Source organism: Drosophila gunungcola, unplaced genomic scaffold (genome assembly GCF_025200985.1).
Source record: "Drosophila gunungcola strain Sukarami unplaced genomic scaffold, Dgunungcola_SK_2 000001F, whole genome shotgun sequence".
NCBI classification, from domain to species: Eukaryota; Metazoa; Arthropoda; class Insecta; order Diptera; family Drosophilidae; genus Drosophila; species Drosophila gunungcola.
In genome coordinates this window covers 14488607-14512690 of record NW_026453197.1, presented here as the reverse complement: position 1 = coordinate 14512690, position 24084 = coordinate 14488607, and the positions used below count along the sequence as shown (strand labels likewise).

Genomic DNA, 24084 nt, shown 5'->3' with positions numbered 1-24084 from the left:
GGAAAGATTTTATCTTCTCACTTAAACTGATTTTTAAATACGAAATTGCAATGAAACACAGTTTTTAGATATTTTGTTACTTTATTTAGTTTTGCCTTGTTGAACATGGTCCTTTACAGCAAATTTTTTGTGTATTTTCGATAGGTTTCTCTATAATGCCGATAATGAATAACAAAACTCACAAAGTACAATTTAATCTAAAAAAGGATTATATGGATTTATATAGACGCATCTGCAGCATATGCACGAGCATTTGGTCCCAGCGGCAGACAGAACGTTTGACGTGCTGATGACCCTGGGAGAGATGCTCCCGAGATGGTCTGGGTTTTGCATATTAGGCCAGCCCTTTGTGGCCATCGAAGTACATATATGTAGATACAAATACATTTCTTACTATCGCATAACATTACAATTATTTAAATTCGAAAAGAGCGCAGAGAAATGGGGAGAAACAAAGCGCTTAGTGTTTGTTTTGTTTTCTGGTTGCGGTTGTATTAAGGTTGGTTATTATAATCTAGTCTCGCGATCGGTTCGGTTTTTGTTTTTGTTACTCGACAGCTAACATCATCACTAAGCGGTTGGTTAATGCTACTAAAGTTTGACTTTTGGTACCCATAGAGATAATTTAACTAACGTTTACAGTAGTTATACAAAGTTATATAGTCGTACTCGTCGTATATGTATGTGTTTTTCGGGACATTACAATACTTTTATCCTTGCTGTGTTTTTCATTGAAGATGAGCGTTACTTGCAAGCAAACGACAATTAGAGAATCCACTACTCTGCCATTTTGTTTTGTTTTTTTTTTTTTTGGTACAATTTTTGTTTTGCTTCCTTTGTTGGTTGGTGCTTAAACATCTAGAGAATTTGACTTCTTTGCTTTATCATTTATCATTAACTAACGCTGACGGTACGAACTAAGGTTTAAGTTACAAACACGCACAGATCAAAATATACACATACACAAGTATATATACGATTTACATACGTTTATAGGAATCTTTCTATTTTGTTATAGTTTTAGTTGTAGGCTATCAAATTGCTGTGCCACAATTTGCTTATGGTATGTGTTAATCCTCACTATCCTTTCCTACTGCACTGCGATACTGTTGCTCAAAGTGGATGTTGTATTTTATATACAAGATGATAAGTGGTTGCGATTTGGGTGAGATGGATAGAATTATGTACATATTGAAGATATGCTAGTGTGTTGCAGATCCAGAAAACACTTTTCAAATAGAGTTAAAACCAATATGAGTGCTTTTAGGTTGCATACTTTTAAACATCATACACGTGGTTTTAGAGTGTTCAGTTTCTGGGAACACACCAGATTGGGATGTATTTATTTTTCAGCCGCCACAGCGGTGGCCCCATTGCTGTTTGTCTCCGAATGACGACGCGCCAGGAGATGATGATGATGATGATGATGATGGGGCTGTTGGTAGCTGCCGAAGGGCAAGCCAATACCATTTTGTGGGCCTCCAATGCCATTGGCAAAGGGCAACGGCAAAGGAAGTGGCAGACCATCGAGGTTTCCAATTTTGCCCACAATTTTTGGTATCCTATCATTGTCCGTGGCCAGCAAAGGCGTGGTCAGGCTGATTAACCCACTGCCGCCGATGCTGGCACTGCCAATCCCAATGCCATGCTGGCTCTGATTGTGATGCGAATGCGAGTGATGATGATGATGATGGTGGTTGTGGCTGTGATTGTGACTATGATGATGGCTGTGGTTGTTGATCACGGGCGTGCTTTTGCAGAGAGCAGCTTTTGTCCCATTCCTAGCCTTACTAACCGTCTCCAGTTCCTGGGCGCCTCGCAGCGAACTGGTCTTCCTCACCTGCAGGCCGCTGCGTGTATGGTCGCAGCTCTTGCAGCGCTGCTTTTGGCTTGACACCTGGTTGGCGGTCGGCCTTTGCAATGCACTCAGGTTGGCCGCCACCAGTTTGGCCTGCAGCGTTTTCGAGGGCGACACTGGAGTGCTGTCATCCTCGCCGGTGGGCGGTGGAGTGGACAGGCGACTGGAGGCGGTCGAGGAGCTGGAGCTGGAGCTGGAGCTCCAGGAGGCCTCCTTCACCTCAGCATCGTGGCCATTCTCCTCGGCAGCCTGCTCATCCACATCATCCGCATCCGCATCATCATCACTGGGCTGGGTGCTGGTGGGATGAGAAGCGACGGCAAGGTTCTTATTAGTGGTGCTGCTGTTGTGGGCAACGTTGTGGGGGCCATTTACGCTTGCTTGCTCGCAGTGGGCATCCGCTGGCACTTCCGCTTCCTGAGCAGCCACCTCATCTTCACTCATCGCCTTGCAGTCACCGTTCGATATCACAATTTTCTGCTGCTGCTGCTGCTGCTGCTGCTGCTCCTTTTCTGACTCCTGATCCTGACTAGTTTTGGTTTTCACCACATCGGCCAGATCGATCCAATGGCCGCGATTATCGCGAACGCCCTCGACAAGAGGCTCCAGCTTGTCGGAGAGTGTGGCAAAGGCCTGAAAATATGATTATTACTTAACAAGAATCATAGGATAACTGCAAATACAAACCTCATAGATGGGCAAGCAAATGGAATCAATGAAATTCACTTGCATCATGGGCAGCTCATCCTCTTTCTCGCGATTCATGATATCCTGGACAAGATAAATACCCTTTAAAATTGAACATTTTTGTGATATATGTGTAAAACTCACAATAGGAGTTATGTTGAGCTCCTGCTTCTCCATGTCGCCCTGCTCGAAGAACTCCGAGCTAACCAAATCGGCCACACGCTTCTCAATCTCCCACGGCTTCGTGATGGCCGACAAATCACAGACAGTCATGCTCATGGCACGCAACAAGGCGCGCGGCTCCTCGGCCACCCAATGGCTCACCGGCTGCTGCACACTCTCCAAGAAGGGACCTCGTTTTCTGTTCAAAATATATGAAAATATAAACAAAATCTTAATGTGTAGATTTTAACCAAACTCACTTGAAATACACTGCCAAATCAGTGGACAAAATGGCATCTTCCAAGACCCTTATTACCCGACAGTAATCATCGGAGGACAGATTAGCCAAAATTTGATTCCCAGGACTGTTCAAGATCATAAGACACTGATCGAAGTGATGGTGCTCCATGGTTGAGGTTGAGTACAGCTGAGCCAAAGGCGATGAGGCTCTAAAAATACAATAGTCAATTACAATGTGTTAATTTTAGCTTCAGTTTACTTTACTTACTTAATCTGAAAGGAGTTGTTAGTCCCTCGATGGTCGAGATCATGACAAAGGCAGCCAATAATAAGCGCCAAGCATTCGATTTCACCAAAGATCTTCCACCATTGCGTGGTCTTTAATGTACAAATAATATATTTATAAATTTAAGATATATACAATTTTATTTGTATACTCACAGTTAAAATGGCAAACATCATTTGCGCCACATTGAAGGCATGTCGCCAATTGTGATAGGTAACATTGCGATAGTTCTTCTTGACGCTCAACAGCCAACGACACAGAACTTCATAGTCAATATGAAAACGTTCCACAAAGTCCAGATCCAAAAACATGCGCAGGCAGGCCTAAAAAAGGAACGAATTAAAACGTTTCCTAATATTGGGTCATGATTCCCAAAATTACCTTCAATGTATCATCATCTTCAAAGTGAATGTCATCGAACTTGAAGTCGTGTAGTCGGAAATGTACAGCTGAAGGTACCCGAAGACGCTAAAAATAAATTATTTATTTTAAAAACTGTTCAGAACATACAACGACTTAAAGTTAGCGTAATGACTTTATAGAGAACTTGAGTAAACAGAATTGTACACGGAATGCTTTAAAATTTCCCAATTAAAAATTTTTATCTTCATTTAAAAGGTAAATTAATCACACTAAAATATATTTTAAAAATAAATTTTAACGATTATTTTTAATAAGAACAAGCCTTTATTAAACTTAAACATTTAAATACAATTATCTAAACTCTGAAGTTAAAATGGTTTCTCATTGCTGAATTGGTCAATTAACTCATTAATAAAAGTGTCAAACTTTGAATAGCCAACAGTACTTCAAAATTTGTTCAACCTAAGCCACCGTCTACTTTTTTTCCACACCTCAAAATAAACCAGCATGTGTCTAAAACCAAGACGCCTCCAAGAAAAAGCATACACAATGAAAATCTGCCACCGGACCTTCATCTGTTTGCTGTCAGCGAATGTAAATGGCGCTATATTAGCCACCAAAGCCGAGAAGTTTATCAAAATTTCTGACATATTTCCGACAAGGCACCCACAGCAAGGGCGGGAAGGAAAAACCCGCCAGGAAAAGGGTTTTCCTGCCTGATGCCATAATCGTCTCTCCACCTCCGTTCGTTGTACGAATAAAGCCTAGTATGGCATAATTTTAATTAAAATTAATAACCCAGCATCTTTGTCTGGCGGGCAACTCGACAGGCGGTCATAATTTTCCCAGCATAATTACAGCGAATGTCCGACGAAGAAGAGCGAGCGTGGCTTGGCATGGTGTCCCACGATTCAGTAGAAAAGTTTCTTTTTGTCATACTTGTGCGAACAAACTAATTACAACTGTCAACACGTTGAAGCTTTTTTTGTCGGGGGGTGGTGGCTTAGAGCGACAGCTTGTTTCTGCTGTTTCTGTCACACACAGAAATAATAAACGAATAAAAACCGTGAGGCCAGTACAGCAGACAATGCAACAGGGAAGCACCCAAAGTGGGTATCCGGCAGGACACATTAATTTATGGCTCTGCGTTAAAATTAAGACAGCAAACTAGTGGACGACCTCTTGGCCTCGCTTCCAAATTAAGTGAGTGCAAATAAAATTAAGCATTTCACTGGCCTCCGGACAAACGAACAACGGCAACGGCACCCGGGAGGGCAATTTAATCCGGAACGGAGTACGGGAATACGGAATGTAGAGTGTTAAATGGAAATTGTAGAATAAAGAGTGGAGCGGTACTCACCCGCAGCCGATGGGCCTCGTCCATGGTGGCCGATGCGTGGTAACTGAGCACCTCCAGGGTGACACTCTGCTTGGCCATTGCCACAATGGCCTTCTCGTACATGTGCGTGTTGTGGATGCCCATGCCGCAGAAGATGGCGAACGCCTCCACAAAGTTCTCGTCGTTCTTGGTGAAGTCCTGGGGGAGCAGATAGGAGTAGTTTAGAATTGGAAGCAAACGATTTAACTCTAATTAGGCAGACATTTTGAGTTTACAAATTATATAAATTCTTTTCGAATTTAAATGGTTCTAAGTCATAGCTAATCAAATACGTAACTCCTCTTTTACAAACAAAATTTAATACAAATTTTAATACATTTTTAAACTAAAGTATTTAAGCAAATCAGCTGTTATAAAAATAAACAACATGGTAAACAACACAGCCTCAGCATTTATTTTATTTCTAACTAGAACGTTTAAACGGACTCCAAAAATTTTTAAAAGAACATTAATACTTTTAATTTACAATTAAATGATATATATTTAATGATTTACAGCGCAATGCTTTTATTTTTGATGTACATAAGAAAAAGGCTTAAATAGTTCTTAGGCTTGATACATTTACATAAAAATCATAAATAACTCTTATAGTTGCTATGTGTTTTTCTCAATAAAAAGAAAACTCATAAGTTGTTACTTTTAGAAGTCCATGCTAGCATTTTAAATGCTTGTATAATTATACCCCCTATTAAATATATTATCAAAAACATCTTGCGCACTTACCAACTCATTGAACTTGTTGATCAGCTGGATTACACCGATGATCTGTCCCAGCGAGTTCTTGATGGCCATGCACAGAATAGAGCGGTGCTTGAAGCAGGAGCTCTCATCCACGCTGGCATCGAATCGATCGTCCTCATAGGCATTCGGCACATTAACGGTTTCGCCGGTGGTGGCCACATGTCCGGTGATCCCGATATTGATGGGAAACCGCGACTCGTAGGGACTGGTGCGCGAGGTGGCCTCCTCCTCACTCAGGTCATTGGCCTCGAAGTCAAAGACCCGCGAAAAGCTGCCCTTGTCCGCCTCGTGAACGAGTAGGATCTGGACCCGCTGGCACTGGATGAGACTCTGCATGTGGGTGAGGATACGGAAGACCATGTGCTCGATGGTGCTCTGCTCCTCGAAGATCATGCGGGCCAGATCCAGGAGCACTTGGTTCCGCTTGATCTCCAGTTGAGATTTCTCGTACAGCTGCGCATTTCGCAGTCCAATGCCACAGAACTGCAGATACGAGGCAAAGACCTGCAAGGGATTGCCGCACAGGATTAACATTACTCAAACAGTAAAGTGGCAAAAAATAGAACTTGCAAAATGCCATGAAATTATGAGAGACTCCCACACTGGCGGCCGCAGCACACACATCTCGGATAATCCCTGATGGCATTTTGCCTGACATTCTGCTAAGCTTTCTTAACAAGTTTCCCCTTTGTTGAATAATGAATGCAATTTGCCAGGGTGGGTGCAGCTCTTATGTGCGGCTTTATTCGGAACAAAAGAAACCATCAGACACTGCCCCGTCATGCGATCTCCACATGGCCCCATGCGCCCGTTTCCGCACCCGTTGCCCCCTCATCGACGTACTCGTCATCCGGACCACTCACCTTTTCATCGATTTCGGAGAAGCACTCGCCATTCATTTTGTTGATAACCTGCGCCACGCCAATCACATCCCCTGATGAATCCTTGATGGGCATGCAGAGCAAGGCCTTCGTCCGATAGCCGGTCAGCGAGTCAATTTCACAATTGAATCGCTCATCCTGCGGGAAAATCGGCGGAAACGAAATTAATTTGTGCACGAATTAGTATTTAAATGAGTTTTCGTTGTTAACGTAATCTTTGTGTGTGTAAGCCTTTATAAATGGTTCAGATACTTCCTCATTCTATTTTCACGTATAAAATATTTAAGGACGACCAAAAGATTTTCTTAGTTATATCTTACAATTATTTATTTATTTCAGGAGTTAAAAAAAATAAAATAATATCCACCTATTTCGAAATGGCTTTTTTTAAATGCTGAGAATGAGAATGAGGTTTGTTCATTTTCCGTATTTATACATTTTTTTAAAGATTGTTTTAGTTATGTCTAAGAAAAGCTTGAATTAATTATTTAACAATATTATTACATCATATTGAATTTTTTCTCGATTAAAAATATTTCTCTTTCACAATGCGTTTTATTTCGACACAATTTGTTCCAAATGTTTGTCTACCTTTCTATCTCAAAATAATACTGATAATTAAGTTCAACCAAAGACATGTTCTGTATCAATTTTTTCCCCTTTTGGCCAGGCCATTCTATTTTAGGCCCTCTTGGCACACATTCCTCATGATCCGGCTGCCTTTCTCCCCCAAAAATTGGGGTTTATCAGTTTCCAGACGCCTGCGACTGTCGCTGCCGGCTGACATTTGTTTGGCTAGCCTGTTAGCCGAGTCAAAAGTCCACTGGGATCGACTGAAAGATCTGCACCCGAGCGTAACTGGTGTGTCTGATAATAATGCGCCCCATTCGCACCAAAAATCGTCTGGCTTTAGGTGTATTGGGCGCAATTGTATCTGTATCTGTACGCTGGTCGCGTTGTCTGGTACCGGTAAGTGTCAAATTTAGGCCTTCATTAATTGTGCTAACAATCAGGAGATGGAGATCCACATCCACGGAGCACAAGTACAAGCGATCTGTCTGTGCGTCACGTATTTGTGGGGAGTTTATCTACACTCATTGGCTTAGTATGGCTTAGGAAAACATTTTGAGGAGCCGGTGCCGCAATTGTTATCGTTAGCCGACCAGCTTAAAGTCATGGCAAAAACAGAATAAGTATAAAAGCATTCGGACCGCTCCATATCGTGGTGATATAACATGCCTAACACGGCCTTGTCTTTTCGTAAGATTAATTACGCTCCAATTGGCAGACAGGCCGAAGAAAAACTGCCGAAAAAATGGGAAAATTTTGTGGCAGTGGGCAGGCGGAAGTTGGGTAAAATGTGAAAAGTGCTGGTGCACTTCACCGAGTTCATTGAGCAATATTGAAAACTTAAAGACCAGCATACACATACATCGTTTTGGTATCTGCCACCATAAATCTTACAATCGAATGAATAATCTCCAACTCTCACAGCTGAGGTTGATTTATGACCCAGTTGGCATTCAAATTTGTCAAATTTATTTCAAGATAGTACTTGTTTTCGGGTACTAACGTACTGACCTGGTAAGCATCTGGTATGTTGACGGGCTCCCCACTTTCGGCCACATGACCGGCGATTCCGGTGCCCCAGGCCACCCGGACTTCGTCCTGCTGCTCCATCTCCTCCACGGTGCTCCGGGGGCACACGTCGAACAGTTTCGAGACGAGGCATCTGCGGCAGAAAGAGAAATAATCCAAAGTTGAAAATTATAAATTGTGTTGCAGCCGGCAACTATCGTCTCTTGTCATCGGACACAATGCAAAGTTTTTGCGGCTCCACTGAGAAAAGCAGAGCTGTCATGAATAATAATTTTTTTCAACTTTATGTTCAATTATAATCCTGTGAATTTATCTTTAATTTACAAATAACTAAAATACATTTATTAAATATAGTAATAAATATTATGTTATTATTATATTTAACTAATTCATAACTAAATTGTAGCAAACAACCTTTCCAAAAATATGTTCAATATTTCTTAAATTTCTAATAAAAAAAATGTTTTAAAGAATAAATTTATCAGGAAAGAATAGAATAGAATACTCAAAAGATACAATTCAATTATTCAAAGCACTGTGAATCAAAGATTGAGTTCCTAGTTCCAAGTTTTATAATAAAGTTTTATGAATCGGTATAATTTATTTTAACTACCTTAATGTTCCTTCTTAAAAGTTGGGTTATTGAATCTCATTAAAACCATTTGTTTCTCAGTGCCTTGTCTCTTTTTCCTTAGCTTTTTTTTTTGTTCCTCTCCTTTGGCTTTAAAAAGTTTGTACCCAGCAGTATGCATTTGGCAAATGCGCGTGCAGACAATTGCAATTAGTGTTGGCAGCAAAATGGCGTCATACGATGCATACAAAATGGCTGACATGCCCCACCAAGCCCTCTTCAGGTTTTGTGCCAGGGTTATGGCATTTATAAGGGAAGTTTCGGGCGGAGAAGGAGTCGCAGCAGCTTCCACGCAATACACTCATAAAATGCCAAAAATAAATGCCATAAAAATGTTGCCAAGACAAAGTTGAAGCTGAGCTGGTTTCACTGCGGAGCACTACTATCCACAATGTCCACAAAAATGCAGCCATATGAAGTCATCAACGAATTGTTGAAAATAGTGCACGAGGAGGATAGCTTGGCTGATTGCTATATGAGTTTGCACCCATTCCACTTTTGAACTAATGGAATGCTGGTGATTTATGATAAATGTATGTCTTCATTGCAGTTCTATTTTAAATTATGGCAGAACTAAATAATTCAGAGAGATCACGCTTTAAGTTCTCCTAGAAAATTGAATTTGGGAATGTGTTTTTAATGCAATTTTGGTAAACTTTTCCAACTTATAACTTTAGTTTAAGTATTTGGTAATCATTCAATAATACCCGAAATTTACTATCACTTAGCACTGTTTAAATACTTTTAAACTCTTAAATCACGAAATAAACAGTTGACCCTTACTTAAATTTTCCGTCAATACTGTATTGATTTTTATTCTCCTACTTTTAACATTCACTCACTTTTTGAGGCCATCGGGTCCATTGCATCGTCCTTGCACCAGGAACAGAGATCCTCTATCGGCGTTCAGTAATATGGACACATTCTGGAGTATCTTGTGGCACAAAGTGCGCACCTCGAGCTCGTTGCAAATGTCCTTTACCTGGAAGCGATGATAGACAAAGTCCGATTATTTACACGACTGATAAGCTCAAATAAGCAGTTGCAGTTGGAAGAGAAAAAGCTATGGGGAAATACAGAGTGTGACTGACGTCTTTGGAGTGTTTGCCGATAACAACGTCAATGGGCCGACAACAAAGGCAAATGCGGCCAACAAACAAACACGTTTGCGGAACTCAACAAACAGTCATTGACGAACTATCGAGATTCGCGCGAACAATCAATTTGATATCCAATGGTTACACATTCTAGGGAAATTTTACTCATTCGCGTACTCAATCATCACTTAATAATTTTTATATAAAGGGGTGTGTCATACAATTTCTGAAATGGATATACTTTAAGAACCTATAAAAACTCTATAATTTTATGGTTTTAGTTAAAAATTCAGATATTTTTGTAACAGAAAAGTCATCCATTTGAATATAATTATCATTAATATTTTGTTGGTATACATTTGAATTCAATTGATTTAGGGGCTTAGGTACCAAGTTTTAAAATTTTTGTATTTGTTTTTATATCTGATTATCAATTTCTTGTACTCACCAGTTCGAAAATCAACTCTTTCTCGTCCAGCTGTTTCAGCTCATTGCGTGACAGCCGCTGTGGTCGTTGGAGGCATTGATAATATTGATATTGATGGCCATTTCCGGCTCCACCGCTGCCCCCCATTGCGGGTGCTCCTCCCGCTCCTCCGACGCCACTGGAACTGCCCAAACTGCTGCTGCCGACGGCTCCGCCCGCCTGATAATGACTGTGCTGGCTGTGGTGCAGATGCTGATGGTTGTGGTGGTGGTGCTGCTGATGGTGATACTGATACTGACCGGCCACGACGCCGCCGACATTCTGCAGATTGCCGCAGCTACCGCCCACGCCCCCGTTGTCCATCGGCGGACCAATGCTCAAAAATGTGGGCGTGCCGTCGATAGTATTGACAATCGGTTTTAACAGTCCACCGCGCTCAAATTCGTGAGCAGAGATTTTTCTAAAAAAAAATAACAATTTTAAAATGTATCAATAATTAATAAAGAAAAATTTTTCTAAACATTTACTTATTATTTTGAATAATACATTTATACATTTTTAAAGGCTCGAAGGACTTTAATGACCTTAAGAAAATTACAGCAATTTCTGTGGAGCGTAGGAACAGAAAATTGAAAAACGTTTTAGTCTGACTAGTGATCAATAATATTTACATGAACATTTTCACGATATCCTGTTAGGACACACATTAGGATTGTAAATAAAGGTGAGACGTGTGAACATTTCTATATTTACAAGTTGTCTTTAGTTTATCAACGTTTAAATGGATTAACAAACATGAATACTTTTAGAATATGTATATTGTACATTACTTTGGAAATTCTTTGTAATAAGCTTTTAGTTGCACATTCGATCTGTTTGCAACCAGGCAAAATACTTCCAATAATTAATTGGATTAAACCCCGTTCGATTACTTACCGCACTGGTGTGGTGGCTCCGGATCCGCCCCTCGAGGAGCTCGTCTGTCCGTTGGCGTGAGTGGGTGAGGTGCTGCTGACCACATCGTTGCCCGCCGAGGTGGCATGTGAGACCAGCCATGCATCCACCGTTTGACGTGTGGCTTTCCTGTGGGAAAAAAGGCGAAAAATTCAGTTAGAAAAAACATTAAAATCTTATTAAAAATCGCAAATGAATCGCCGCTGGTCGACCGACGCATGTGCCGCATAAAATTGTCTAATAAAATGCCAAACTCATAAATATTCAGGCAGCAAGGCTACCCCGCTCTGCTCAGCATGTGTCCTTATGGGCACGCGCTTTTGACATAAAACCCTTACCAAGCCCCACAAAAACCATCAGACAATCACAGCACACAACTCTTTGGAGAGTCGAGTGAGTGGAAATTAGGAAACGGAGCCGAGATTTTAAATATTCTATCAATATTATATTTTTAAAAACCAATTAAGTAAGTTAAAATGGAAAAGATAATTTTAAAATGGTATTTAGATCATTGGCGATAATATTTTTATTGCAATTATAAAGGCATTTAGTATCATTTAAATTACTAATATATATACTAACAAACGCTATATAATTTATATATTTTAAATTTGATAAATACTTCGGTCTTAATATTTCTTTTCCGTTTAAGCCTTTTGGAAAAACATAAAACTCTCTTTGAAAGGGCACATCACAGTGGGCAACGAAAGGGGCAACTTAAAGGAAGGAAGGAACTGTTTAGGACATGCGGCATATTCTTATGCAAAGTATACACACAAACAGAATGAAGCCTTTTTCAGCCTCGTTTAATGACCGCCCCGCAGGCCAAAAAACCAGTGGAACTGTGGAGCCAAGGATGGAGCAACGCGGACGTTGGCCTGCTCGACCATGAAAATAAAGCCCAATTTATGCTTTTAGTTGTTAGTGATTTTTATTATGTGTCATAGACAACTGAGGTCCCTTAACCCGCTTTGCTAGCGGCCTGGCCTAGATGTCCTGCTGTGGCAAAGGCAATTTCCGGTTTATAGCGGAAACGAGCTGTCCCCGCCCAGGGCCAAATCCCCTCCAACACCGCACACTCACCCATGCCTCAACCATAAATATGGCCGATTGTTTGCCGGACGACAGGGTCAACTGACAATGCAGTTTCAAATTTAAGAATTTACCCGTTCGATGGGCAAAATAGATTATTGGCTCGATGGGTTCATCCAAAACGCTTGTAGGCAGATGCAATTTATGTCTCTACAAGGATTCGGTTAGTTTTCCGTCTGTCTTGCCTAATAGAAGAGTCATCGATTGGCGAATTGTGTTGTTCAAAGCGGAATTCGATATGGTTGGGCTTAAATTTGGTCCGGAATAGCTTGTACATTAAATAAATAAATTAAGTCTATCTAGAAACGTTTTACGCACAAGGGATTAACTTATTTATTGTACTTAGATTGAAAACTTTATGTTACTATACCTATTAATACCTTTTTATGTTGTTAGTTTGGCCTTTCTATTTAAGTGCTCTAAATCTTCAAGTTTTCAAATGTTCTATAAAATCTCTTGTTTTTTATATATTAAAATGATCACTCCTTCTCGTTACGTCTAAATAAAAACGAGCTTTATATTTTTAAATTGGCTAACCATTTTTACCTGTTTTACTAGTTGTGTGTAATTAATTCTATAACTCGAAGAATTTCATAACCCGCATTATTCTTTTGGAAACTAGTTGTTTAGAAAGTTAATCAACGTGCTGCAAATTTGTTCTTTTGACTTGTATACTTTTTTAGTTTATAATTTTAAACTTAAGTTGCAATTCTCCATATTATCTCAAATGTAGGTGACAAAATCTCGACTCACCTTATAAAATAATCCTGTACAAATTCCTGATTCTCGTCCAGCCAGGCCTCCATCCGCGCGTGCTCCGGATCGTAGGGTCTGTGATGCTGTGGCGACGTGGCCTGGTGGTGATAGTGGTGCTGGTACTGGTACTGGTACTGCTGTTGCACCGGATACTGCTGCTGCTGTTGCTGCGGGAAGATGGACGGCGTCTGCAGTCCGCCGCCGCCGGCGGAGGAGGATCCGTTGGTTGTGGATGCGGATGTGGAGTGGGCGGTGGAGGAGGAGGAGGAGGGTGGGGCTGGGCCTGAGTGGCTCAGCGGTTGATAGTGGGCGGGGAGTGGCTGCTGCTGGGCGAGGGGCAGGGGGACACCGGCGTGGCGTGTGGCGATGAGCAGCGAGTGCTCGCTGGAACCGTAGCCGCCGTACCCCGTGCCCCCCTGCTCCGCATTCATCCTGCCCGCCGCCTGGAACTGAAGCGGCGTCGTCGCTGGCTCCTCGATGCTCCGCAAATGCAGGCCTGCAACGAGGAAGAAGTAATGGCAAAATTAATACTTAATTCGTTTTGAGCGGAGTTTAAATTTGTTTTTTTGTCCCTCCTCACATGTTTGCTACTGTTACACAGTGATCAAATAAAAATACTCTATATGTCAAAATTTTGGGGAAATTTATTTTAATGGTATGCTGGGAAATACAGAATAATTATAAAAATGTATAATAATAAAACTTATTGCAAAATAGATTATACAGATTATCGTGATAGCTCAAAACAATACCGTTTTATTCTTGATTTGATTTTGCTTGAAATGATCTTACCACAAGCACTTATTGTATTTTTTTCATTCCGCTATTTTTTTTACCGTGTGTAATTTGCCGGCTGCATTGTGTTGACAGTTTTATGAGCTTTTTTCCATCGTTCTCTCGCTTGACGAAGCATTTGAAATGCAAATGGGTCATATCCTTTAGGGGAAGTCACACTTGGCACGTGACCATGATGACGCCCCTCTCTACGCCCCCACAACTGACATGACTCTCATACTCGCCGATTTTCCGCTGCTTTCTTTTCAATTTCAGCAATTTGGCTGTGAGAGCAAATGACATAAATTTGTTCAATTGCTTTTTCAGCTCATCAATTTGGAGCTGTCTCTGTCCTTCTTTGAACAATTAAGTGTCAAGGAGTGACTTTTAAGGGAACTCAGTGAGACGCTCACACGTAGATGCCACACATGCACACATGGCATACGCGGCGTATGCGTAACGCAATAAATAACATTGACAGTTGAGGCCCCCCAAAGTGTTTCGGTTACCATTAACCGGAAATATTGGCAATTTCCTTGAAATATTGACTCCGTGTGTGCATGTGAGGGAGTGTCTGGAGCGTCTGTAATGGCAGCATTGAGCGCCTGATTAAGTGCTAAAAATAGATATAAACACGACAACGAGTAACCCACTGATGAGTGTCTCAAGGATGCGAAAGAAGTATTCTTCCTCTTCTCCTTTTCCCTTCCTTTCCTTCTATTTTCCCCTTTTCGTTGCTTGTGTCTGACTTATTTATTCTATAGAAAATATGATTTATGTGCACCTTTTTAACTCACACAAAAGAAATAAACAAACTACTTGTTCCTGTCGCTTGACAATTTGACTGTGGGGCTAAGCTGGCATAAAATAAAAGCCAAGGATATTTTTTTTACCATTAAATACATTAGAGTATTCTATTTTTAGTTGGAGTAAATAAGGAAATATATTGTATTGGGTTTGCTTTTATGTATATATGTTAAAGTGGAAATTTTATTCAGTTTGCTTATATTTTAGGGCTATTATATAAATAACAATGGAAGTGTTTGTATTTATTTTATGTTTGTTTGAGTGTACACAGTTCTATTGTGCAATTTATTTATTTTGTTATACAAATTTAATTTAAACTGCTATAAAATAGTTTTGATGTCATGCCAGATTTCTCATTGAATTTGTCTCCATTATTTATTTATATCAATGAAATTTATAACAAACGAAATTTAATTTGAATTTACTTTAGCATACTTTTCCTGCGGCCAATTTCGCGTTGCCATTTAATATTCACTTTAGTATTAATTTCAGCTTTTCCCCCACGATTTGTTTCCCCGAGAATTTCCCTGTACAGACATAAATTTCCATGCTAAGCAGCTGGAAGGTCTCTCTCTCTCTCTCGGGTTCTAGACACTTTTCGTTTGTCTTTCGCTTTGAAGCTTTTCAATAAGTTGAAAGTCGGCTACTTAGTGCTGCAGTGGGGAATTTATATAGCAAGGCTAGAAGACTGGCACACACATGCCACCCATGTTATGCGCCCCTTTTTCAGAGAGAGAGGGAATTTAATCTTTTAAGCTGCATTTGCCTTGCACACATCCAACATGCAACATGCTTAAGCTGCTGCAAAACATTTGGCGCAGAGCTGCAGCACTTTTACACTTCCCCCACCCCCCTGAATTCCTTTGGCTATTTCCTGCACTCGAAGTCATATGAAAAGTTGACAGAGAAGTCGTGTGGGAGGTGTGGGAGGTGTTTCCCAACTTCCCAGCTTCCCAGTTTCCCCGCTGCCGCCAACACTTTGCTGCGGTTTGATGCGTCAGCTTTATGTAAGACATTCATATGGCCCCTCAACCTACTTTGGCCCCCCAATCCCCTTCCGCCCACCGCTTCGAGCCAGGCGAATGGCAAATTTTTATACAACATTTGTAATGGAATTTTACTTTTAGCAGGAAAAGACAAGGATCAAGAGTTGACTGAGATACGATAGCAAGTTTAATACTCTTTGAATATGACTTAAATTTGGTTTTTTATATTTTATGCACTTCAAAGTTTAGCCATGACCTTTTTGACAATTATACCTAATTCGAAGTCAATTGTTCATATGAAAAAGAAGATGTTTAAAGAGGCCTTTAGTATTTTTGTCAACTTGTTGTTTAAAGAATCACAAATCACAAAGTCCAAGATTTTATTATATATTAATATATTAATACAAAAAGCGAGAAAATTTAAACTTAAAATATTTCTTATACCCATTTCTTTATAAATGCCCTTTATTTTGGAAACAGTTTCAATAAGCATTTTTAAAGACCCCATTTAAAAGAGTATGATGCCGCATACAATACCATATATCTGCATAGACTCGTTTGCATATATGGACCAGTGTGTAAATGGCATTGTTGCTTTTGAGTGCAGCCAAATGCAAATTGAAAGTTGGCAAATGTGCAAAAGAGAACCATTTTTTTTGGTGCCAGGCGGATCGATGTTGGGTAGCTGTAAAGGCGGAAAAGTGGAAAAGTGGAAAAGCGGAAGTTGAATGGGGAAAAAGGAAAGAGCTTTTGGGTATAAAATAAGCACTGTTGTTCTTTGGTTCTTTGGTATCTTGGTGTTTTCTTGCTTTGTATGTTCTGAAGTTTGTGAGACAAAATATTTATGCAAATTCGAGACATGACCAAAACTTGTGCCTTTGCCACTCTCTCACCTGTTGTTGCTGGTATTATCTCAGAATGATGCTGAATCTGAGGACTGTGGGTGGGTGTTGCTGGTTGTTGTTGCTGTTGTTGTTGCTGTTGTTGCTGCTGCTGTTGCTGTTGTTGTTGTTGTTGCTTGCTGTTTTTGTTCTTGTTTTTGTAGCGACAACCCCGAAATCGACACATACTTGCCGCTTGGCCCATGGGGCCCGCCAGCAATGCGAATGTTAAACCCTCCGTTTTAATGAACTGAATTTTGTCAAACTTGAGCAATTCAGCCGCGTAACGTAAACTGTACTTTTTGGTTGCTGTTGTTGTTGAGGTTGTGGAATCAATTTTGTTGATTTTACTGCCGCCAAACGGCCGCAGGATGTCAGCCAATTGAAATTGTCGAATTTTCGATTAATTTGCACACTTTGGTTGCGAACGCTCGTCTCTTTGTTTTCACTCTGTTTCACTTTCATAATAACTTATTTATTTTGTCAATTATTCAGTTAGCGAGAGGATGAAACTTTCATCAGGACCTGTTGGAGTTTTGTTTTGAATAAATATGTTTATGCATGGCCCTAGTTCACGTGCTCAACCAAACTTTGCAGACTCAAAGTTTTTGTCCCCAAATATGCCGCAGAGTAACTCGAGACTTTCCCGACTACCACTTCAGTTTGTCTTATTTTTCTGATAGTTTTTAAAGCTCCACGATGTCGAGAGAGGCAATTCAATTAACGCTTTTGGGGTCGCCAACAGTCAACTGGCCAAGACAAGGGGAACGGGGCGTCAGACAGGCCGCCAATTGATGAACAAACAAGACTCCAAAATGTCGCTGGGAATTCGAGCGGGTTCGGGAGACGAGAGACTGGGGTGCTGCACACGTAGCCCACAGTAAAATGTCAGTTAAGTAAAATAAACATGACCAAAGCGCCTGCCATCGCTGAAACGTCAACAGTACGCAAAAGCCAAAAGCAAACAATGGCAGGAAAACGCGTTGAGAGTGGGTATTGAAGGGATAAATGGATGGGAATGTTCTGAAAGGATTGGTGTGGCTTGCGGTCAAGCAGATTTTAATTGCAAGTAGGTATTTATTAAGTAATTGAAAAAGGCTTTTTGGACTTCAATTTAATTTGTTGGGTTGTGATAACAGCAGGTTCTTATAATTCAAAATGTGATTGAAAAAGAGAAATTTACCCGTTCGTTTTGTCCTGATTAGTGGTTAAGCAGGGTTCTATTACTGCATTGAGCAGACACTGAACTTAGTTTGCTTTTGGCAACCAATCCACTCATAGTCTGCCCCCAATCATCCTATTTTTCATCCGCTTTTCCACATCCAGATCACATATTTTTTATTTTTCTATCTCGCAACTCCTCCCACACATCCTTCTCCCTTCACGTTAAACATGTATGTTTGACAATTTTGATATTGAATTTAGTGACTGCAACTTGCCATGAGCATTTGAGCAGATCTCCATCAATTTGGTTCAATCGTTCACGCAACCTTCGCCACCCTTTCGCTTGACAGCTGTTGCATGGCTGGGGGCCAGCGATAGTTGACAGCGGAAATGATTTAATTTCCGTTCTGCAACAATGGAAAATCATCGTTCTGCGTTTGGCAGCTGTGAAGTGAAGGCTTCGCAAGGATTGCACAACTTGCTATTGAAACTATGTATATTCTGCTACTGTTCGCACTTGAATAGACAATGAGAATAGCTGTGTGTAATTTTTCCTGACACAGCTTAAAGGATGTTAACATATACTGGCAAAAAGAATTTGTAAAAGTTTGAATATTGAACTTAATAAAATAAATGCAATCAATTTATGGGTACATATACCATTTGCTATAACGTTCATGATAGCCACAAAGCTCACAATTAATCAATCATAAGTGCTTCCTAATAAATTTCATTGTAACTCAGTTTTTATTTAATTTTGTCTTGCTCATAGATTGTTTTTAGCCAGCTCTGATCAATTTGATATGCCCCATTGCTCATACGCGGCGTTGTCTAGCCATTAACCATACGCACCGTTGTAGCTTCTCTTTATTTTTCGCCATGGTTTTTGCATTTCTATCCTTGTACACCTAGCAACTGGTAGCCAAAGGAGAAAGAGGACCAAAAACAAAATGACAAAAACTATTTTTACGCCAACGAGAGCAAGGGAACGAATGGGAAACAAAAAGTACTCTCAATAGCATAGGTAAAGGCATTGTGATGAGAGGGGAAGTCATTGTGGGGGTCAGTCTGGATAAGCAAACGATGTTCATTAATGGCGCACGCCATGTGCACAGAAAAAATACTACACTACACATACACTACTATGCAGTTGTTTTTTCACTAATATTTATAAATTTGTTTGTTGAAAATGTAATTAGTTCAGTAAAATAGTTTTTAAATAAATGCATGATTTTTTCAAACTTTGTATTTAAACAATTCTTTTTAGCTCACGACAAATGACCATTTTTACAAATAAGATGCTTTTATAACTTTAAATTGTTTTATACGTTTTTATGACCATGCTTTTTCCAAGTGCACTATTTGTGCGAAACTCAATTCGGTTTTGGTCTGCATTTGGCTGACACCGTTGATAGTGGCACAAAAGGCGGGCCAGATAACAGATAACAAAGCCATATACTATATATATCTACGCGTTTATCGATGTGTGTGTGTGTGCCCGCTGCCGAGTATCAGTGTTCGCCCAGTTTTTCTAAGTGTTTGTGGCAGAGCAAACAAAGAGGAGGCAAGATGGCGTAAGCCAACGAGGGGCGGAAAAGCTGGATGTGGCGGGATAAGGCGGGAAAAGCTGTCATTAGGCGGCGGCGTTGGCGCGTCATGAACTAGCCAAACGTCGATTAGTGGAGTACCAGGCAAAAGGACGAGCCGAAATGCTATTTGCATTTCGCTCTATGCTCAATGCTCGAATTGCCGACCTGGATCAATAACCTGTTGCTGGCCAAAGCGTTGGTTAAATAGCGGGAGAGAAAAATGCTTAAATTTTCTTTTTAGCATTTGCTTGTGAATTATGTTACTTGTCCCACATAACGCGAAAAACAAAGAGCGAGAGAGCGGAAAAAGAGAACTTTGGCAATTTAAATTGAATAAATAAATAAATCTCATTATCACATGTGGCTCGTGTAGTGAATTATATTATCAGCTTGGTAAACATCGAAAGTGGGAGAGAGTTAAAGGGGGTAAATTGGAGAAAAACCACCCCCACTCTTTTGATGACTTCAACCCTCACATATGGTTGCGAACTTATCAAAAAAAAAATGCTAAAATAACATTACTAAAAGGTTATGAATGTAAGAATTCCAAAGTTGTAACTTAGCGCAAGAACAATTCAAATTAAATGGACAATAAACTATCCCAGAGATATAAAATAGATTATGTATTATACATAACCACATACACATGTGCCTTATTGCTTACTTTTACTATTGGCAGTCAATATTTTAATATACACAGCTTATTCATATATGAACGTATGCATATTGTAACGCGTATTCATGCATGGACTCAAGGTCATCGAGAGGAAAAAGTTATCCAAATGGCAGCCATAAACGATTCTCATATGTCTGGCGGCAAAAGGCAAACTCTGAGGGGCGAATATGGCAAAAAATTAATATTATACAAGTGGTGGAATCCACTATTACGCCGCAGTAAAATAAAACAGTTTGCATGCCCAATAGTAGCAATAAAATAGTTAAAAATATATTTAACAAAAAACATTTTAATTGCAAGCAACTGGGAATTGTTATAATGTCATAATGTTTTTATGTTTTCCTAAATACATTCATTTACAATTAAAACTTTTATTGACATTGAATTTTATTGACTGTTTAACGAGTAAGATTTTATTGGCATCAAATTAAAAAATGTATTAAACTATTTTGAATAGAATCAAATTTTAAGTTTAAAGCACTTCCAAATATCCCGCAGTCATAAAACGGATTTGCCAAAATCTAATTGATGCGAACTAAAACTGAAAATATGTTTTCCCCTTTTTATTGATTTTGGAACTGAATTTTCTGCGCTATCAAAGCCATTTATTAAACCACATGTAATCCCAGTGGCAGATGAGAGAAAAGTAGGAGAGTCAATCTAATTGCATGTTGTTCGAACGAATGATTTTAATTAAAGTCAGCTTTTATGACGCGAATGCTGGTGTTATTTATTTCCCACTCGCATTTTATGGCTAAGCGAAGCATTAAAGACCTGCCGACCACGGGGCGTATGAGCAACTTTCTATTCTCTTGTGCCAAACCAACTCCCCTAGCTTTTTTGCTGCGTATCGCATTTCCAATTTGAACGCATCCACAGACACGAAAAAAATGGAAGAAGCCAGCTACAAAATGCTGTCAGCTACTTGAGCAAGATTTTCAATTTACTTCTACTGACTAACACAGAAACCCCAGACGCCCTTGCCTCCTTCACTCCGTTAGCCTGATGAAGAAATATTGAAATTGTATGCGCGAGCAAAAGGCGTCGCCAGTAAGTTCCTATCATAAATCTCGTTGCGGCTAACTTATTACACTTCTTTTTCTTCTTCCCAAGAACTGGAGCGGATTATGTAACATTTTTTAATACAAATATATTGCTGAATGCTGTATGACAATTTGTTAGTTGAACGCAACCACTTCAAAGCTACTTTTTCCGGAATTTAATTTCAATTTCCGTCTACAGTCTTTCGCAGACAGACTCCCCTTTTTTCCTCCGCTTTTCTTTTATCAATTACACGAAGTGAACTACGTGAGCCGCCGGATAAATATTTGCACAGGTCTCTGTTTAATATCTGAGGTCGCTGAAAAGGAGCAGGAAGAGGTCAGGACTTTTGGTCTAAAAATAAATTATAAACAAACATTTGCCTCTTTGCATCTTCGCCTCCTTCCCATATGTTCGCCCCGTTTATTTGAGTTATCATTATGACATCCTCGAAATTACCAATGACAAACGTGCTCTGACTATTCAAACGACCACATCCAGACTCATCCCCCAAGCTAGCGCTACACAGGAAGAAAATACCTTGGGAACGGTCAATATTGGGTTAATTTAATAGTCGTTTTTTTTTAAATAAATATTTATTACATAAAGAAAAAAAAAACAAGTTAACAATTATTTTGAATTCTTATTAACTAATAAATTTGGTTTCTTAAAACACAGCTATTAAATCAATAAATTTATCGCGTTTGCTTTAAATTGAGAAAGGTAATCAACATTTTGCCCCCAAACTTTATAATTGAAGTCACCAATATTTCTTTCTGTGCAGCCCTCAATGAAGGTCAAACAGTCGGAGGCTGCCAGAGACTGCCTTGTTCTTCTGCTTGTGCTCCAGTGTTATTGCGCTGATTGCGCTTGTCGCCGGAATGTTCGGTTTGGGGACACCACTCCCAATTCCTCTACCACTTCACTTCATTTCACTTCACTCCACTCCCGCTTGGCCAAAACCCACTACCGAATTCCCAGAGCCATGTCCAGTCCAACATGGTGCAGCATGACTAAGCGGGGCGAAATTAGTTTGTTTGTTTGTCTATCGAAAGGGGCGGGGTTGGGTGGCCAAAAAGGTCGTGAGGGGAGGTGGACAATCTCTGCGTGCTTCGCCATGCAGCAGGAAGTCAAAGCTTTGCCAAGAATTTAAATGCTCCATTTAAGATTTTGATTAAACTATTTTCATCTGCCAAGCAGTCAGAAGACAAGAAAATAGAAAAAGAGAAGGAAAATCAAGTATACGCCATGGGGATTTTGGGATATACCTAGGCTGCTTTGGGATTTGTGCTGTTCGCAAATACTAGAATATTTTCTGTGTCTGGCTAAATATGAATATCTAAATTAAATTTTTGTAAATGGATTGAAAGCTACTACTGAAAACTTCTATTTGTTTTTCTAAGATCTCCTATAACTAATCTTCCATCACAGCACTTCCTTATAGCACACCACCGTTATCTATGGTTTGTACAATTTGAAAGGTCGCCTATCACTTTGCCTGTTTCCAGCCACGCACTCAATGAACAAATATTTGAACAATTTCAACTGAACAATCATTAATTAAATTACCTGACAATAAAAGAGTAGAAAATAAATTTTATTAGATACACTCGAACCCAGAAAAATTATGAATGGGGTTAGAACACACCCACCCACAAAGAAAAAGTCAAACGGACTGGAAGGTTTGATGTCCGATGGTCGTTTTTTTGGCTGGACTTCCTTTTTTTGGTGACTGTCAATTAGTCAAGTTGGTAGAGCTAAGTAAACACTCTATTTTCGGCGTGGACATTTACCAACTCGCGATGGAGGAGGAAACAAAGCGAGTTCAATGCTTTTGTTTGTCGGCTAAAATTAGCCGAAACAACAAGGGTAGACCACTGGGAAAATCTGGTTGTTGCTGCTGCTGTTGCATTTGCATGACGTCAAGAGGAAAAGTCGGAAAACTCGTAGAACCGGCAAAAGCTTTGGCAGCTCTAATTAAGACAAAATAGTTTTGTGCCAGTCAAGGCCAGAAGATAAAGTAAAGGCTGCTGCTGCTGCTGCTCCTGGAGGTCTTCTGGCCTGCTACACTCTGATGCCTGCTTTCTGCACTTTTGGCCAACACAGCAAACGTTGCATACTATGCGGCAAAAGCACAAGCACTCGCAAACACATGCATCCTTGCACCCAAAGAGGCAGCAAGTGGATGCACCTGAAAAAGACTTGACTTGGCCAGGTCGAGAGGTCTTAAAGCTGTCTTTGGACCCACATTTTGCCAGCAATTAAACGCAACTTCAACTGCAACAGGAGCATCTGTGATAAAACCGCACAGCCAACACACAATCTGCATCAACCACGGTATTTTAAAACACGAACTGATAACACACAGGTAACCAAAATAACAGTTGCCACACATGCAAATAAACACAAAGCAGCTGTAACAACAGCAGACGTTGTTCCAGCCACAAGAGTTGCTTCTGCAAAAATACACATCCGTATGTGATGGCGATGGCATATTTAATTTCGTTGTAATTTTAATTTTATTTTGGAGCTTCATAGAATTTTACTTTTGCGAGGAACCTTTTAGTCGGCTCAGCTGGTTTCCAGAAAGTGACCATTTTACAGACTGTTTCCATGAAAGAGGAACACACCTAATTACACAGAAACAAGGGGAAATAGTGCTGAACACTATTTTCTTGGTAAAGGTGAAGGCAAAGTTATCAGTAAAATCGCAGACGCTGAGAATGGCTTACAAAACATAAGGATTATTAATTAGTGTTTCACAATAATTAAAAACAAGTGCATAATTAATATAACGCATTAATCAAAACACGAAACTAAAAAATTCAAGAGCAACATAAAACACAACTTAAATTGAAAAAGGGCTTTAACACAGAAATTGACAAATTAAGAACAATAAAACGTGTGGCAACTGACATGGGAGAATAGCAGCAGCAACGTTGTGAATCGAACGCGATTTCCGAGACTCGCGAGCAACAACAGCAATAACATCA

General features: G+C 40.0%; 1 protein-coding gene across 5 annotated transcripts in view; it reads right to left on the bottom strand.

Annotated features, from left to right (window-relative positions):
* Positions 1-687: 687 nt before the first annotated feature.
* The window catches only part of LOC128262173 (dual 3',5'-cyclic-AMP and -GMP phosphodiesterase 11), a 42859-nt gene continuing 19462 nt past the window's right edge, over positions 688-24084 (bottom strand). For 4 of the 5 annotated variants that reach the window (XM_052996270.1, XM_052996269.1, XM_052996271.1 and 1 more), the window contains exons 2-17: positions 16634-17146; positions 13171-13669; positions 11308-11454; positions 10393-10831; positions 9690-9829; positions 8199-8349; positions 6600-6755; positions 5719-6240; positions 4957-5133; positions 3615-3701; positions 3389-3556; positions 3216-3325; positions 2968-3156; positions 2690-2906; positions 2546-2629; positions 688-2491 (exon numbers count right to left, since the gene is read on the bottom strand). In XM_052996270.1, coding sequence (XP_052852230.1) covers positions 1343-2491; positions 2546-2629; positions 2690-2906; positions 2968-3156; positions 3216-3325; positions 3389-3556; positions 3615-3701; positions 4957-5133; positions 5719-6240; positions 6600-6755; positions 8199-8349; positions 9690-9829; positions 10393-10831; positions 11308-11454; positions 13171-13669; positions 16634-16826 — 4428 coding nt within the window. In that variant the 5' untranslated portion in view covers positions 16827-17146 and the 3' untranslated portion in view covers positions 688-1342. The remainder of the gene's footprint in view (positions 2492-2545; positions 2630-2689; positions 2907-2967; positions 3157-3215; positions 3326-3388; positions 3557-3614; positions 3702-4956; positions 5134-5718; positions 6241-6599; positions 6756-8198; positions 8350-9689; positions 9830-10392; positions 10832-11307; positions 11455-13170; positions 13670-16633; positions 17147-24084) is intronic. The other variant, XM_052996274.1, reaches the window with a different exon arrangement.